This window comes from Nelumbo lutea, chromosome 1 (genome assembly GCF_056320005.1).
Source record: "Nelumbo lutea isolate HS-2025 chromosome 1, American lotus-T2T, whole genome shotgun sequence".
Lineage (NCBI taxonomy): Eukaryota > Viridiplantae > Streptophyta > Magnoliopsida > Proteales > Nelumbonaceae > Nelumbo > Nelumbo lutea.
The window spans coordinates 34,750,361-34,768,643 of record NC_142684.1 but is presented as its reverse complement, the minus strand read 5'-3'; the positions used below and the strand labels follow the sequence as shown (position 1 = coordinate 34,768,643).

The 18,283-nt window shown below is 36.6% G+C and overlaps 1 protein-coding gene and 1 pseudogene across 6 annotated transcripts; one reads left to right on the top strand and one right to left on the bottom strand.

Annotated features, from left to right (window-relative positions):
- Positions 1–7,174: 7,174 nt before the first annotated feature.
- LOC148874242 (indole-3-acetic acid-induced protein ARG7 pseudogene) lies at positions 7,175–13,551 on the bottom strand (annotated as a pseudogene).
- On the top strand, positions 7,661–17,520 carry LOC148874241 (uncharacterized protein At5g64816). Of its 6 annotated transcripts, XM_088963159.1 has the most exons (4): positions 7,734–8,240; positions 12,091–12,319; positions 16,531–16,931; positions 17,061–17,355. In XM_088963159.1, the coding sequence occupies exons 3-4, from the start codon at positions 16,589–16,591 to the stop codon at positions 17,084–17,086; spliced, it is 369 nt and encodes a 122-aa protein (XP_088819285.1). In that variant the 5' UTR covers positions 7,734–8,240; positions 12,091–12,319; positions 16,531–16,588; the 3' UTR covers positions 17,087–17,355. The 6 variants fall into 6 exon arrangements, with proteins under 6 accessions (XP_088819281.1, XP_088819284.1, XP_088819283.1 ...); XM_088963155.1 differs by lacking the exon at positions 12,091–12,319 and having other exon boundaries at positions 7,661–8,240; positions 17,220–17,520; XM_088963158.1 differs by lacking the exon at positions 12,091–12,319 and having other exon boundaries at positions 7,683–8,240.
- Positions 17,521–18,283: the final 763 nt, after the last annotated feature.

The following is an 18,283-nucleotide window of genomic DNA, read 5'->3' as shown; positions in this document are numbered from 1 at the left end:
AAATAGAGGTTATGGTTCGAATGCCGACAACCAGTGCCATTTGGCCGCCTTCAGCCCCGAGCCCCTGACTATGGTATTTGGACTTCATTGGTTCCTCTTGCTGTACTAGTGGCGGGTGGGTACCAACTTCTATTAGCTTAGATATTTTTGGAATACCTATATGATCAGATACAACACTATGCATCAGGTAATGGATCTGAATTGTACCTAGAGGACTTCTTATGTGTTCACATTGTTTTTGTTTATGTTTATTTATGAATCATTTAATATTGATATTACTCCTCAAAAACTGGCTTCTCTTGAAGTTCATATGCCAAATTTAGAAGGCATCAACTTAGAGAATGTCGTCTTGGACGTTTGTCATGGGAAGCGTTGGTTGAATGCCGAGAGAGGGAAGGATTTTGGTGTTGATCAATTAGAATAGAGAATATCAAGTGTTGATTCTTTCATTTATCATCTTTATGCGAAGGGTGTAGCACATGTTGTGTCATTTTGTATCAAAGTGAATGTTGATGAAGGTGGTGACCAACAGTGCATTGTTGATGTTGATAATCCTGTGGCGATGGTTGTGCATCTTGGCTCTCAGTTGTGTGTATCAACCGGACCTGTACCATCAATAGTTGAGTTATGACAATCTTGGCTCTTAGTTTTTACGAGTAGAGGGAGGGGATGTGTTTTGGCAAAGGCATAATGATTGTGCATTTGCCAATATTGCACGGTTTCCTTTGGCTGAATTTCAGTGTGGTGGAGTGTGTCACTTTCTACATCTTGGTTACTTGTGCTCCCTATTTGATGGGTTTCAACTCCTTTTTGTTGCAAAGCCACATCCTAGGCACATGATGGCCCCTCCTATGGGGCGTGTTGCAATGGAACCTTCAAATCAACCATTAGTTACCTGTAGCCAGTGGGTTGGTTTTGTCATTAGGTCTGAACCAAATATTGTAGAAAAGGAGGTTGGCTCTACTATAGATAAGGGAAAACGACCAGTGATGGAGGTATGTGAGACTACCCATCTTGCTGTGCTGAAGAAACATCGATTAGAGATGGAGGAGTGGTAGAAAGAGATGTCAATTCTTGGTTTCGCCAGCATTCCTATTCGGCCATGGACAATAACAAGGAGGGTGGCACATAGATTTTTTCCAAGCACACTGTCCATCAAGCCTGTAATGGAATAACCAACAGAACCTAATTTAGGAGTGCAACTGACATTGCCACAAGCTTTAGAGCCTAATACGTCAGTTCCTAAATTTGTACCATGTGGGTAGAAGTCGCAACTAGTGACAAAGGTACAACCAAAGGTGGAGGCATGACATGAGATAGCCCAAGAAACAGACCCAGAGCTAGAGTTGAGGCCAGATGTTCATACAAAGTTTGGTGGTGCTGATGGGCTTGTGGTCATCTTGACCGTGCCTAGAAAGCGCCTAAAGAAGGTTGTTTCTCATCCTCAAGAGAAGATTGTTAAGGATTCAGTATTGTAATGCTTATAATTTGTGAATTTATTTGTGCTTTTGTTTTATAATACTTGGTATAATAAGTGTTTTCTCTTTATTCGTTTTCGCGAACACTTCTACTGCGGCACGTCAATGGTGGGGGGCAGTCTATTGGAGTTGGGTACTTTCATCAGTCCTCTTTTACCTAATGGACAAACCGGTCTAAAAGAGGTAAAATGGCACTAAAGTTCTTAGCATTGTAATTATGTAATCTATTGTTTAATACACTAATTGACAAGTATGTTGTTTGCGGAAGCCCCATTCCGCCGTTATCCTACTAATGTCATTGTGCCTAATATCATGAGGCGACTAATGGCTGACTTGAGGCAACTCGGTACATCACAACACAATGAGGATGGGCTGGTTCAATTGAAGGTTGTAAATTCGACCACCCCCTTGGAAGGGTTGAAAGGAGTAGAGGAAGTGCCAAATCGCAATCCTGATGATGTTGCAGCTACCTAGACAGATGTAGTGAATGAGGTTGGGATGGATGATTTGGGCAATGAGGGTGTCAACAAGCAGGCAATGGGGGTTAATGAGGATACACATGTCGGTGTGCTTCACAATTTGGAAGCAATAGGGCCTATGGGGGGTGTTGAGGAGGCTTGGGCTAATGAGCGGTCTCATCTATTGAGGCTTAATAAAATGCTATTAATAAGGAATTAACAAAGTACTATGAGAGGGAGGAAATGATATCTTTGGGCTTCCCCATAGAGAACCCTATAAGCATTCAAGGGATAAGAAGGCACGAGTGTTACATAGTTTCAGACGACCTTGCGAATAATGTGTATTTGATACAACTACCCCCGATCGTGATGAGTGCCTTGTTGAACACACTAACAGGTCTAATAAGCTCAATTATGGTGAAACCTATCAAGATACTTTCCTAGCTAGTTGTTTTGATTTGTGGTTGAAGACATGTGTCACTTTTAGCACAATGGCCTTCAATGTTAAACGGATAAGGAGTAGAACAATCCAGCTAGCGCACACATTTTGGAGGGCAGGATGTAAAGAGAATGTGCCCTTGTCTACTCAGGCCTATATGATCTCCAAAGGCAACTATCATCGGTCGAAGTTGCCATCACTAAGAACAAGGTGATGATAGTGAGGCTTTTTGTGAAATTAGTCCATCATCATGAGGAGCGCATCCAACTTGTTCAAGCATAGAACCAAAGGCACAAGCTTAACAGGGTTATATGAATTTTTGTGCAATGCAAATTGTTCAAGTGGGAGAAGGGGCGATTGTAATCAATTATGTATACTATATTTGTAAATGAATTAATAGAAGGATTGATGTTAATGAATTTTTGTGCAATGCAAATATTTTATGCTTTGGATATTTTTACGCTATACTGTCACTATAAGCTGCCAAGTATCCCCCTTGTTGTTGCTTTGATTATTGCGATTTGGGCTTGTACTATATGTACTATATGCCATGGTAGGAATAATGTGATGAATAATTTTTCATTATTTTGTGTGGTGTGATTTTTTCAGCTTTTATGATAAAAAATTGATACATTACAAAAAAAATTGATACGTGACTAGAAATGCTTACATCAGGTTTTATGACTCCTTGAGTGATATGTAATTCCTGAGTTGAAATTTTGTGATAATTATCTTTGTATTGTCTAGCTACATTGCGCAATTTATGCAATGATAAAAATGCAATGACGAGCCCCCTTTTTTGGTGGACAAATGTTTAGGAGGTGCAGGGTATTCTTTCTGTTTCATGAGTGAAAGTTATTGAAATCACTTTACATATAATTCCGAAGAAGTGGTGCCACGTAGTGTAGTGTGGGTAGCCCTGTGAAATATGTGTACCACTCAATTTTGTTTGTGTTTACGGAGATACCCAATCAATTAGAAGGGTAACTTCCGAACAAGAAAGTTGTAGGGTGGATGGCTTTGTAGCACACAAGTTGCCAAGTTTGGTTGGGCTGTTTCATATCAAAATGCACATATACAGTGGTAGGTATTGGTATTGATCTATTTCACAGAATGCCAATTATGTCGTGTTTTGTGTCCTACTCTGTTTGCATATGTAAAAATAAAATAAATTGTTAGCCTTTGGGACTAGGTTCCCAGGGCTTTTGAGATTCCTGAGACTGGTTATCTAGGGCTTTGAGATGCCTAGGGCTAATTACCTAGGGCTTTTAAAATAGGTGCTTGAGGATGGTTACCTAGGGCTTTTAATGTGGTGTCTAGGGCTGGTTACTCAAGGCTTTATTTGATGAAGTATGGTACATGACTTGTGCACTAAGATTGCATTCGGACTGTAGATAAGAATTAGTAACAAAAAATGTAATGAACAAAAAAAGTATTGTAAATATTTTTTTTCAACAATTACATATTTACACTATTCATTATATAATTTCAGCTAGTGTCCATTCATTGTTTCATCCTGTTTGTTTGTCTAAGGGTCCCAAATAAGTAATACCCAATGGGGTGGGCTTCTTTCAAGATGTAAGGTCCAACCTAGTTTGGTGAAACTTATTTTAGTGAAAATTAATAATCTCATAGTGCTATTTTGACCCACACTAACACTCTAATCATAATTGATAGCCCGTAGTAATTCTTAACCTCGTAATGATGCCTTGATTATAACTGACAACCTCGCAAAAACAAAAGTCTTATTAAAAACTTTTAGACATTAATTTTGGGGTTTGATCTTTTAAAATACTTTTAGACATTTGGGGGGTAATCATTCTAAAATCACTTTAAAATTTTGGGGTTAATCTTTCTAAAAATTCTTACACATTTTGGGGCTAATCTTTCAAAAATTCTTTAATAAGAATATTCGTTTTGGAAGATTTAGTCCTTTGGATTTTACTCATAAAATGGGGGCTAATGAATGTTAACAAGGATCAAAATACTTGATCCACTTTTCTGCTTAACAGATAACTCTCTCTATCGTTAAGCAAGAGAGCTATGTGAGACAATGGATATATATTCAAGGGTAAAGAGGCAAAACCTCACGCGATGGCGGATATTAAGATTTATGATAAATAGTAGAATTGACGCTTTGTGATGCATTAAAAAGCAAAAAATATTACCTCACGAGGCTGAAGAGAGACGACTTGTGGAAACTTACAAGAGTGGTAATCAAACTTTGTGCATCCAGACCAGCTTGACCTCATAAATATAATTGTTCATGGGATGGGTAACTCAACAGGCTAACTTGACCTAGCCTATTCTAAATCAAGCTTCGACAAGTTTAAAGCTTGCGACCTCGATTTTGGGCTCTAAACATTGGGTCTGACTACTTTTTGGGACGGGCTCAAGCTTTTCCAATAATCTCAGCCTATAAAACATAATGCATATTAATAATATATGTAATATATGTAATAGTAAAGTCATTAGTGAAAAAAGTATTACATAATATAATATAATATTAATAATATATAATTAAAATAATATAATAATATCTGTCAAGATTAAACTTTGAGCTTAGGTTCAAGATCTAGGCCCGATGGTTGGGTTGGGCTCGAGTTTGGGTCTAGTCGTATTTTGTTTATAAAAAAGCAAAGTCTGACCCAAACTTTGCCCAATTTGACCCATGAATAGGTTTACTCATGAATCAAGACTCCCAGGCGAGACTAATGTGGGATAGTGATATATATTTAAGTGTAAAGAGGTAGAACCTCGCCGATGTGTATAGTAAGATTTATGAAAAATGGCAAAACCAATGCATTAAGAAACATAACAATGCAACCTTGCGAGGCCGAAGAGAGACAACTTACAAAACCTCACAAGAGTGGTAATCAAACCTCACGAGGATAGACCAACTTGATCTTGTGAATCAAGCCTTACGAGGCTAAACTAGTTTCACTTTGTGAGGGAAACCAAGTCCTATTAACCAGACCTCACAAGACCGGATCAGGAGCACAAAGTGTGGAGGTTACTTTAAGGGTTTCAGGCGAATGATCAATGCCTTGGGGAAAACCACGATTGGTTGTATCTGGTCATGAGCTACATATATCTCGAGGGTAGAAGTGGACGAAATTTGTTCTCAAACATTACTTGAACTAGAGAATATTCTAGAATTATTGCTTCATGCAACATAACCCGTCCCCTTACTTCTATAAATAGGGGAGTCACCTTTTGCCAAGAGGATTTGAATTCATTATATTCTTGATTTAGTCTTATTCTCCTTTCCCTGGTGATATGTTATGATTCCCTTCCAAGATCTAAGTCCATCCTTATCTCTATTGATTTACAAAGAACAATTGGTAGTTTGTATTTTTTACATATTTTAATCAAATAATTGAAAATTCTAATCTTCTTTTAATTGTTTATGGCTTATATATAATAGGAAATTAGATGTAAGTCTAGACCCAATCCACTAAACTAACCCACCCACCCTCAAATACAAAAGGTAGGGTCGGGGAAGGTTTTAAAGTTTCATATAAAGGGAGGTTTGGATTTTGGAAATCCAACCCATTATGCATTTTGGGAAGATACGTGTTGAAAGGTTTAGGGAGACCAATAAAGCATGCCCCAAAAATGCCCCATATGCATGTCTCAACACCCCATTGAAAATATCACCTACTGACAAGTACGAGAGATGCTCTACGGGCCATTTTTAGGGAGACCGGATCTGCTCCTACGCAGGGCACCTCACACTGACTTATAAGTACATCCCACCATGCATTGGGAACATCTCTTGCACTTATACATTGGCCCCAACCCATTTGACCCACTCAACCCACCCACCTCGGAACCTACCAATACCCATACCCACCTAGGGGTGCAAGTGGATCGGATCATGATTCGATCTGATCCAAGATTCAATCCTATTTGGTCGAATTTGGGTCATTCCCTATGCGGATCTTTGGATCGGATTGGATTGGATAATATGATTCAATCAAAAATTGGATCGAATTTGGATCACCTCCTATTCGATCTAAGAAGATCTGATCCGATGTATATTATATATTTATAAATATATATATATATATATATATTACATATATGTTATTTATTTATAAATATATTTTTTATATTATATTTTTATAAATTTATCATATTATTTATTTTTTATAAAAACATGTGTATATATGATGAAAATAATTAAAAAATACTTGTATTTTTTGTTTTTATTTATTTAGATTAGTATATTTTAATTTTTTTAATAATTTATTAATTTTTAAAGAAAGGGTAAATTACAAATACCCTCTCCTATACTATGACCGTGAGGCAAAGACCCCTTTCATAAGCATTCCATTGAAATCTTCCATTATAATATTTTTTAATCCCGATACTACCATTTTGGAGAAAAAAACTGTTCATCTTCCCCAACGTCAAGATACACGAACAACTGCGGGCAGACTTCCGAAGCCCTCCCTCCTCTCTCCCTCTCTCTGTCTGGAGATAAAACCAGAAACATTTTATGAAGAAAATGTTCAACTTCTAGGGCATTCTCTTTTTTTCCTAATCCGCAACCACAATGAAAGTTGTGCTTTTTAGAACCAGTTTGGCTCCGTTTCAAGCATTTGTCATTCTTAGTTCAACGATGACATCTCTCTGCGATCAGGATTCAACCACTGGAATCTTGTTCTCCGATAAAAACAGGAAAACTGGGGTTTCTTTGAGGTTGTCGCTACATTTCCACATCAGAGACAAGAAGGATGATGCTTCGAGGAGGATTCGACGAGCATTGTCCAAAACCGACCTGATCCGGTCGATCAACTGAGAAAACAAGGAATGCAGCAAGTCTCAGATGGAGACTTGACACAGCGAACGACGTCCAGAAACATGCTTTTCATCACAGGGGATGCAGAGCTTGGAGTTGGCAATGAAGTCATACTCGTTGAAGTCATACTCGTCCCGAGCTTGATCCAGCAATGCTTTGAAGAGGGGATGCTTGAGCAAGGTCACCTTAATCACAAACCTCTTGCACTCTTCGCCCACATAGACTACCAAGTGACCCTTTGGAACATCTTTAGGGATGGATCTCTCCTCTTGATCATTCAAGCATGATGACGACAGAGCCCGTTGAAAAAGTTTAGGTTCATTAAATAGGTTTTAAGAAAAAAATGAAAAAAAAAAGAAGAAAAAATTTAGTGAGTTATTTTGGTAATTTAACTTATTCCATCATCCGACTTAACTGATATGGGGATTTTTGTCTCACGACCATATAGACCCCATAATACCGGGGGTCTTTTTAATTTAACCTCGAATCGATCAATCTAAAGATTCAACTTATCGATAAGATTCAAATTCAAATCGATTCTTATCGTATTGGATCCGATCCGAACATAAACAATATTCAATCCGATCCGTTTGCATCCCTATACCCACCCCCATTCGGTCGAAGGTACGATAAGGTCAGGATGGGTTGAATCAAGGTTTCAGACTGGTTCGAAAGTTCGAAACTCTGTTCAGGTCGAGGACTCGAGGGTCTCTGAGTAAGGGTCAAGGGTTTCCTCTGCCATTCTATGCTCTCTGTCGTTCTTTCATCATTCTCAAGTCGTTTCCCCGCCATTATCTGAGTAAGGGTCGCGGTTTCCTCCTGCCATTCTCTTCTCTCTTCCGTTCTTTAATGAAGGTTTCTCCGCCATTATCTGAGTAAGGGTCGAGGGTTTCCTCCGCCATTATCTGAGTAAGGGTCGAGGGTTTCCTCCGCCATTATCTGGTCTCTCCCATTCTTTCACCATTCTCACGGTCGAAAGTTTCTCTTCCATTCTCTGAGTAAGGGTCGAGGGAGCGGCTTCTCTTCTCTCGCTGCCCGTGCAAGGTGCAACCTCAAAGGTAAACTGATTCTTCCTTCTTCTCTTTTCCTTTATTTTCTTCTTCTGATTTTATATTAACAGACCTTCAGTTTACATATTCTGGTTTCTTTGTGAATTTTCCAATTCGGTTATAGATTTTAAAATCTGATTAATTTAATGAGGCTTCGTTTATCCATTTTTTACTAGTTTCAGTTTTGACTTTTGAGGTCGAATTTAGTTTAATGAGGCTTCGTTTATCTTTACTAGTTTCAGTTTATCGATTCTTTACTAGTTTAGTATTTATTTGATTGGTTTATATCATTAGAAGAAAATTGATTATGATCTTAACTCATAGCTCCTGTTTTTTATATGAAAAGGAATAGTCCAGTAATTAATTATTCCTGTCAGTACTTCAGTTACTAGGCCATAACAGATTGAACCTATAAAATGAGATTTCAATTGCTAGAGAACTGGATTGAAAATTATCAGAGGAAAGGCACTTAGATACCAACATGGTTAGCAAGATCCATCAACCCAACTGATCTGTCGTTCATTATTTTATTTTTCTCAGTATGAATATGAAAAGCATCAGTTCCATAGGAAATGAATTTCTGGCTTTATCAGCAATCTAATAAATGGAATGGTTATGCTTTTCCTAGCAAAGTTCTCTTCTTCTTCTTCTTCTTCTTCTTCTTCTTTTTTTTTTTTTTTTTTTTTTTTAATTCTCCCCAGATCCCAGCCCCATAGTTCCAATTTACAATTTGTTCTTGGTTTTTAGTCTTTCTCTAGACTGTTTCTGAAATATTTGTCTTGGCCATGCTTACTTGCTTGTTCAGTGGCACTGGCTTTAGGCCCAATACTTGTCCTGGTGAGTGGCTATTTGGAATTTGGAATTTAGAATCAATGGGTTCCTTATATTTTGAAGACTTGCACAGATCCCCTTACTATATAAGTTTATCTCCAAAATAAAAGATTTCTATCATACACTTTCAATATATATATATATATATATATATATATATGTATGAAAAAAATAATAGTTTGAAAAAAAAATAATAGTTTGAAATTGTAGGTGAAGGTTTGAAAATTTCATATGTATGAAAAAAATAATAGTTTGAAATTGTAGGTGAAAGTTTGAAAATTTCATCCAGATAAATCTCTGTCTTAGGTTTTCTGCTGTTTGTGGTTGACATCTTGGTCCATAAAATAGAAACTAATGGTTTGTCTTAGACCAATCTATTTGTTCTTTCATTAACCATCAAATTTTTTGAATTCTATTTGTAAATGTTGATTGATCTTTTGGTAATTCATGCAAGCTTATGGTGAAAAGAGCTTCTCTGAGTCTCTGTCCCCTCTGACTGTTCCAAAAAGAGCTAAAAGGAGTTAACACCAGTTTGATCCAAAATCCAAATACTGAGAGTGCAGAAACCATGGACTTTGATGGCTGATCCAAATGGGGGTGGGGGGGGGGCTTTGAGGTGAGATTGGAGAGGTCATTAAGGTGTTATGTTTCAGGCCTAATAGGTGATAGAAACTGTGTACAAGTGGCTGGGAATGCTTTTGATTGCTTGGGAGATGATGTGGGGCTTGAGATGATGACTGAAGTTGATAGTGAGTGTTGGGTCCACAAATAAAAAGGCTAGTGTGGAGACCCCCACAAGGCCACCAACTCCAAACCCACTCTCCTATGAATCTATGATTAAGAGCAAAGTGATACAGACTTTCATCTACTGATCCACACCTCAGTTTTACTTTGCCTCTATTCAATGTTTACTGTTTATTTCTACTCTGAGTCTGCAGAACAGGGCCTGATCCTTGTTCAGTTCTTCTAACATCCTAAATACAGAAGACCATCATAAATTCACAGTTGGGGACAAGTAACATTAAATTCATTATAAATAAATTAAATAACCCAAAATTCTAGGAATTTACACAGGTAACCCAAAAACTCTAGTAATGCCAAACTAAAGGTTTAGCATTGAATTGGTGTCGGATGAGATTCATGAAAGGACATTTAGTAAGCAAATGTTCCACTATTTGTTAAGTAGTAGCATACCCAATATTAGGTGTGAAACATTAGTTAGAGTGTAGGTCCAGAAAATTAAGATGATATCCAGTGGGGGAGCTTTCATGGCCCAAATTAAAGTCCATTTAAATGTTTAACTCCTTGTTGACGAGAGTTTTGCAATTACAAATTCTTTACCAGATTGATGTCTGTCTCCGGTAAGGAGCAAGAGTAACCATACTGTGCCATTGAGCCACTCATCTTTTGTGCTTTGATGGTCTATAAGTAGGTTCCCGAGCTAACATCTTTAATCACTTCTTAGAAACCAGGGGAATGACAGACAATTAACCTTCCAAATTTTCACAGAACACGATAGGAATCAATACCAATTAGTTTTGCTAATGACCACCTCTACTCCTATCTATTATTATCAGTTTATCACCTATTTCTCATCTTTGTGTCAACAATTAACTCAACCAAGCATAAGAGAAAAACAACCACAAAATGGACTCTCCACATCTGGTAATGGTGGAACGATCTGGGTCTATTGGATCAGGGCCCATGAGTAATGTCTCATTATCGAACTTGTATAATTTATGTATATGACATCTGTATCATTTACCTCCATGGTTTTCTCATCACTTATTCACTTTCAGTCCGCAAACTAGATTTCTCATCACTTATGTATCCAAGCAGATTTTATGTATCAAATCTGAATTATTTTGGCCATGAAAGTTTTTGACTTATTTTTGTTTTTATTGTTATGATTATGGAATCATATCAGTTGCTACTTGCTTCTTAGTTCACTCTTGCCATCCATGATTTTTTTATCAGTGCTATCCATGAAAATTTCACTTATGCCACAAGCTAATTTCATTGTCAGCTTCAACTTAATGTCTTTATGTTGTATATTATGTACTTAATTTTGCTCATGGCTGCATATAATGAATGTTATTTTTTCTTTTGCAAATTTCTGCTATTTTTCTGCATTTTCTTCTATTTTCTGCATTTGCTGCATTTTTTTTTTAATTTTCTGCAATAGTTTTGCAATTTTCTGGTATTTTTCTGCAATGTTTCTGTATTTTCTACAAAATTTCTGGTATTTTTTGCAATTTTCTATTTTTTTCTGAATTTTCTGCAATTTTCTGGTGTTTTCATACATTTCTGCAATTTCTGGTATTTCTGCATTTTTTTGGTATTTTCTGTATTTTTTTCTGAATTTTCTTCAATATTTCTGCCTTTTTTGCATTTTCTGCATTTTTTCTGTTTTTTTTTTTTGCATAATTTCTACATTTTCTGCATAATTTATTTTTTTTGCATTTTCGGGTTTATGGGTCACCCCGACCTTTCTGCCACGTGGTAATCTTGGTAGAGAGTATTCTCTCAAAAATGTTATTTTCGGGTATATGGGTCGACCCAACTTGTTTCTGCCACATGGTAGCTTTGGTAAAGATTATTCTCCCAAAAATGTTTTTTTGGATATACGTATCGACCCACCATGTGACATCCTTGAGAGATGGTTCTCCCAAAAGCATTCTTTTTCTAGGTATACGGGTTAGCCTGACCCGCTGTTTCTGCCATGTGACAGCCTTGACAGATGTTCTCTCAAAAAACTGTTAGTTTCGGGTATATGAATCGACCCGACTTGTTTCTGCAACATGGCAGCCTTGTGAGAGTTGGTTCTCTCAAAAGTTGTTATTTTGGGTATATATGGGTCGGCCCAACTTGTTTCTGTATTTATAGGTGAAGGTAGGTGGGTTAGTATGGGTGACCCTTTAACAAGCATTGATGATGGGTCATGGTGGGTTGGTATTCAACCCTTACCCAACCTAACCTAACCCACCCATATGCCACCCTGTTGGTTGATTAATACCGTATTTGGCAGAATGTGTAGAAGACAAAATTACAGCAAATTGGGCCCCACATAAAGTACCAGAACAGTAGAAAATGCAGTGCTCAAGGCTCAAGCTTATCTGTGTTTAACCAACCGAGGGCTGGCTCATTGGTGTATTAGGTGGTTTGTTCCAGCGCTGATGCGGAATCGAATCCTGCAACCAGCACGTTGGGGAAAAATGGGTCAAGGGGAAGCGACACTGAATAACAAAAAAGAAAGGGTAAATTTGTCACAAATGCTGCATGAACGTGTGCTTGTGTTTTATTATGTAAGCTACACTTGGGTGCTATACCCCGTTTTTCTCTCTTTTCTTTTTGTTTTGCCAATTTCCGAACCCTGTCACAGAGGATAGAGAACTTCATAGAAGAGATTTCAATACTATTGTGCACCCTGATATTTCCTTCTCTTTATCGCCATGGAACCATGGCAGGTTAGGTTTTATAGAGTTGTTTTATTAATGTCTAGTCGATTGATGTATGCCCTGCTCGTCATGTGTGGTTAATATTTATTTCATTCCTTTTGTCGGTACTTCATTTGTGTTTTGTGGACCAATTTTATATTTATATTTATATTTTTTATTTATCTGAGGGGAGGGGGTGTTGCTCTGAATGCATATCGATGATTGAAGAATAAGATTAAAAATGATGTTTGAATGAGGTTTCTTTGTGGCTGCGATTGTTGTGTAAACTGATATTTCATTGTAGCTAGGGTTGATCTGCGTAAAGATTATTCTGAATTCATATTTGATGAACATTGTTATAAAAGGCATTCCATGGTCCTGCCTTGGCTCACAGGTTGGCAAGACTCATTTTGTGAGATGCACCTCACCCCTAGATGTGTGCACTCCAATCTGGGTTTTAGTCATGCTTAATGAATTAACCTTGAATTTGATGCTGATAGGTAGTGTGGTATAGTAAGCTGTGTACCCATGATGTTTAGAGTTTTTGAGAGAAAGTAACTGAAATTCAATAAAGAAAAAAGAGGAACATGAGATGATGTACAAGTAAAACTCGGGGAAGCCCCAAAGGATCTACACAGGAAGAGACCTAGCACTATACAAAATATCCAAATGGCACCGAGCTTTGCTAGGCCATCTGCTACTGAGTTAAGATCCCTTGGAATCCCGAGCAAGTTTACAGTCGTGAGATCCAATAAATCTCTAGCCTCTGACAAAAAATGACTAAGCCTCCAAGGACGACCCTCCTTTTCTTCTAATCATTTTATGGTATTTGCAGAGTCACCTTCAATGGGGTTAGGTTCAATGCCCAATTCTCTAGCAATATGTATACCTGTGAGAGCTGCCATAACCTCAGCCTTAGTAGAGTCAGCAATTCTAATTGGCCCACTAAAGACCCAGCAAACATTGCTCCTACAGTCTCTTAACACTCCAATTCCAGCTACACCGGGATTACCTGAGGCATTTCCATCAAAATTTTGAGTCACTCCTTCCATTCTATCGAGTGAGCCTTGGAGAATGGCTGGGAGAATTGTGGAGGAGAACAAGAAGTTGTAAACACTACTATTAATATAGAAAACTAACTTTTGGCTAGTTTCCTAGTTTTATATACCATTCAGCATTTATATTAATTGAAAAAATAGCAATTTTCTTTATTAAAAACATTAAATTTCCTCTAAAAATGTGGCAAATAATCACATCTATAAGATAAAAATATTTTACATATATTAATTTCATTATTTTCAAAAATAATACTACTATAATAACAATTTAATAGAGAAATTTCATATCAATTAGCAGTTAAAGAAGGTTAGCTTTATATGATAAATATTCAAGATTTTTTTTTTGAAAAGTTTAGGTAAAAATTTATTGAAAGCCCATAAAAAGGTATACAAGTTGTATACAATTGAGGCCTCTACAAGCCTCTACTGCCATGCTCCAAGACAAACCAGGCCTTCAAAGACCTCTTCAAGCCTCTGCAAAGACCAGAACCAAAAAATCCACCCAAACAGAAAAGCATTCCATCTTGAATATATGATAAATATTCAAGATGGAAAGTAAAATAGAAAGAATAAGGATGGAGTTTATGTTTTATTTAATTAGAGAGAGAGAGAGAGAGAGAGAGAGAGAGAGAGAGAACCTCTTTATAATTCTATTCTTTCTTTCCTCTTTCTTTCCTGCTTTCTTTTTCTCTCCTCAAAACCTTTGATCTTTTAAATTTCAATAGTAAAACCTAGCTGGATGCGGGCTCTGGAAAATATAATAGCCCTGATGTAAATCGTGAATGACTCTTATATGGCTTTATTCTGCAACTAACCTTTCAATTCAGTGCCCGTATCCATATAAAATTAATATAATATATATTTTTCAACAAACCCATTCCCGAATCCTATTTGTTCTCTCTCTCTCTCTCTCTCTCTCTCCGTGTTACCTGAACCAGTACCCGTTGGTCATCTTTTTCTTTCTCTCTTCTCTCCTTCAACCATATCTTCTTCTTCTTCTTTAAAATTTTAAAACATGGGTCAGCCCACAAGGTATATTTAAGTCTTTGAAAAACTCAGGGTATATTTAAGTCAATTTATTTTACCCAAAAAAAAGGCATCAAAAGTGGTTGGAATGGGGTAGAAGATTCATCTAATACCAGAACCACTTGGGTTATATGAAAAAAATTAAATAATGATGGCTGCAATCTAGGTAATCCTAGCTTGTTGGGTATTAGAGGTATCTTGAGAGATGGTGGAGGAGTATTTCTAGATTGTTGGGTTTAGAAGCATTTTGAGAGATAGCGGAGGAGTACCCTAGCTTGTTGGGTATTAGAAGCATCTTGAGAGATAGCGGAGGAGTAATCCTAGTTTGTTGGGTATTAAAGGCATATTGAGAGATAGCGGAGGACTAATTATCCATATTTAGTGGTCTCATTGGGGAAGGAAACTCAACAAGATGGAATTAGTGGCTGTGCTTCAAGGCTTAAGGATAGCAAAGCCCTAAATCTTAGAGAATTTGATAGTGGAAAGAGATTCAAAAATGTTTTTTTTTTTTTTATCAATAACTGTAAATTTCATAAATGGTTATGAGATGTTTACAAAATGGAAGGGGCATTACTTGGAAATACTACAATTTTTGGAGTAGATAAGGTAACTGGGAAGGAACATACACATGACTTCCAAATGGGTACTTATGTAAGTAAACAGTGCTAGAAGAATGAAAAATAGGGAAGAGAGTGGTTTTGCCAAACAAAGGGATGTTTGGCTTATTCTATGTAACAAATTCTTTATTCTTTGTGTAAATCAATAAATTTTAAGTTACTGAAAAAATAGATACAGTAGTTTGCCTATGCACTACTATTATGTTCTTATCTTTCTAATTTGGAGGCATACATTTTTGTTATGGACTGGAGAATTATTGTTTTGCTTTATATCTGAATGTATTTCTGAATGATTGGAATGTTGTAATTGTATGAACTACTTTCGATTGAAAGTGTCATACTTTACTGCATGATAAGTTACACTTACAACTCAATTTGGATTTTTTAGTTAAGATACAGTTATGTGTACTTTTGTTCCTTGTAATCATTGTTCACAGCTTTAGTGGATGTAACCATATACAGCAGGTGATGTGTGTTGGGACATTGCTTTTTTTTTTTGTGTTTTTTTGGATATGTATGCGTATTGAGACAGCTTTGATGGCCTTATTGTAGTTACACGGGTATTGAGGCTTTTGTAAACCACATGGCAGGTAGTTCCCATGCTTGTCATCTTTGGATGGCACATACCGCTTTTTTTATGTTATCAATGTCAATCAGCATGCATTAAATATTTGAAGGAAAATGCTGAAAAATAGCATACTCTGAGAAAAACAAGTTTAGTACAATCAAAAAGCTCGTATGCTGTTCAACTCTTGTAGCATAAAACTAGGTGCTATCAAACACGTTTTTGAAGCAGTAAGTCTGGAACACAAAGCCATAAAACAACTACTGATTTTTGAACTCCAAAAGCTCTAAAAGTAGAAGTTAAACCGAACTCTCTTTGGTTTCTTGAAATACTTGAATGAGCTCATTTGAATTTTTGTTTACATTTCTCAAACGAATCATTTGTTAAAGGTAATGTGGTGGTCTTAAATGAAAACAAAAACAAGTTGAAATCATTTAGTTTTAGGTGGCTCCAACACTAGTTAGGAGTTGGCATTTCATTGGTCTGTTTTTCCTTTTTGGTATTTCTCTTAATAGTTTTTTTTTGACAATAATCGCCTTAACAGTATTGGAACACAGACCAGTTGCAATACATGACTGCACTATACTGAACAAACAAAATATTCTCTGGAATTTATACCCTTTTTATTTTTTATCATGGAATCTCAGATCATCTTTTTAAAGTGTCACTCGAGTCCAGGCATACTGTTGCACCTAGTTGATGTAACAGGAAAAAGAGCAGAAAGATTAGTATACATGCTTATTGGTCCTTCTATTGTTTTAATAGGAAAAGAGCAGAAAGGATCAATCGTCAAGGTAAAAGCTTCTCTTTAGCAGAATTCATAATGGTGGATTTATGGGTGACTCTTTTGGGGGCAGCAATACCAGCTGTTATTGCAGGTCAAGCTTTGAGGATGAGAAAAAAACGTGCAGAGGAACAGAGGTTGAAGAGTGCAAGAGGACGGGAGAAGAGCTCTGATGATATATTTGCCTGTGAGAGGGTATGTACATCAAAGAGGATGTTGAAGAAAGTTGGTGCATTCTCCAAAGACCCAACTCCTGATACTTGCGTTACTGTATGTGGTGTTTCTGCACTTGATGCTTGCACTGATGCCTGTGCTCGCACTGTTTGCGTTAATCAACATCAAGTACCTAATTGGAATGATATTTGCCTTAGGAGGTGCCAGAGTGAGTGCCTTAAACTATCTTCATTGTCATCTTAATACTTTTTCCTACCACTTTTGAATTCCTTTACAAATTTACTTTAAACTATTGACTTTGTAAATTGCGGTTTACTTGATTCAAATTTCATTGCAGTGGCCATATATGGACTGTGGGTTTAAGATAATAGTCTATTAGACATGACTAGATATTTTTGTTGTTCTCTTGCGGGGGATGATGGATGCTGGAGGACATCTTGATCAAAATGGTTATTGCTGTTTGTTTGGTGTTAACATGTTTCCATTGTTGTGGCAGTCTGGATTTCCTCTTCGTTGTTCAACTCGGGCATTTTAAGTATCTATTGACTTGGATATATCTCACTTATGCACAATTATGGCCTCCCTAATTCCATCCTCCGGCAGTTTTGCAATAAATTCATGGGCCACAAGCATCTTGATCTTCAATTTTAGCTTTTCGCACTCTGCTGTACTTGTTCCCTCCTGCACCAAAACACATTGCCCATATTCCATTTTCCTAATACGTAAATGCTAAATCGATTCTCATGTTGGGTAAATTTAAGTATTTTCCGGTGAGCGTTGAAATAATTGCTCTCAAATTCTCAAGCATTATTCTGATCATTATTTGGTTGGTCTTAATTATTCAATCGATTCATTGGACCTTTGTTCTGGTTCCAGATTTGTATAATTAGGGAACTTATCAGTTGAGGCATGTATGAAACACTATCCTTAATCAAAATTTGACCTCATCCGGATCATGTCCAGTGTAATATAGGAAAATTGGCATTCTATTTCAGGATTCAACAAGCTTAAAAGGCACTTAAAAGTAGGGGTGCTAGGCTTTTTTCTGTAACTGAATCGGTACTATTGGTTTTTGGAAAATCGGTAACCGAAGTCAATTGGTTGATTGGTTCGGTTCTGGTTTTTTTATTTTTTTTAAATTTTTACAATATATATTATAAATAATAAATATTATATCATATATTATAAATATATACTTTATATATAATGCATATTTATTAATTCATAATATATAAAAAAATATAAAATATATGTAATATACATAAATATATATAAAATATATAGAAATATATGTATATCGGTTGGTTTGGTTAATCATCGGTTTTTTTATATTGGTTAATGGAAACCGAACTGATACCTCCGGTTTTTTAAAACACCAAACCGATTGGTTTGATTAACCAATTTTTTGGCTCGATTTTGATCGGTTTGGTTTTTCAGTTATTTTTGCTCACCCCTACTTAAAAGTCACATGAGTTGCAACAGTTTAACTCGGCAATGAATGCTAGTGTAATCCAATAATGAATGTGTGCAATGGAAAACTTGATCATGGGTATAAATAAA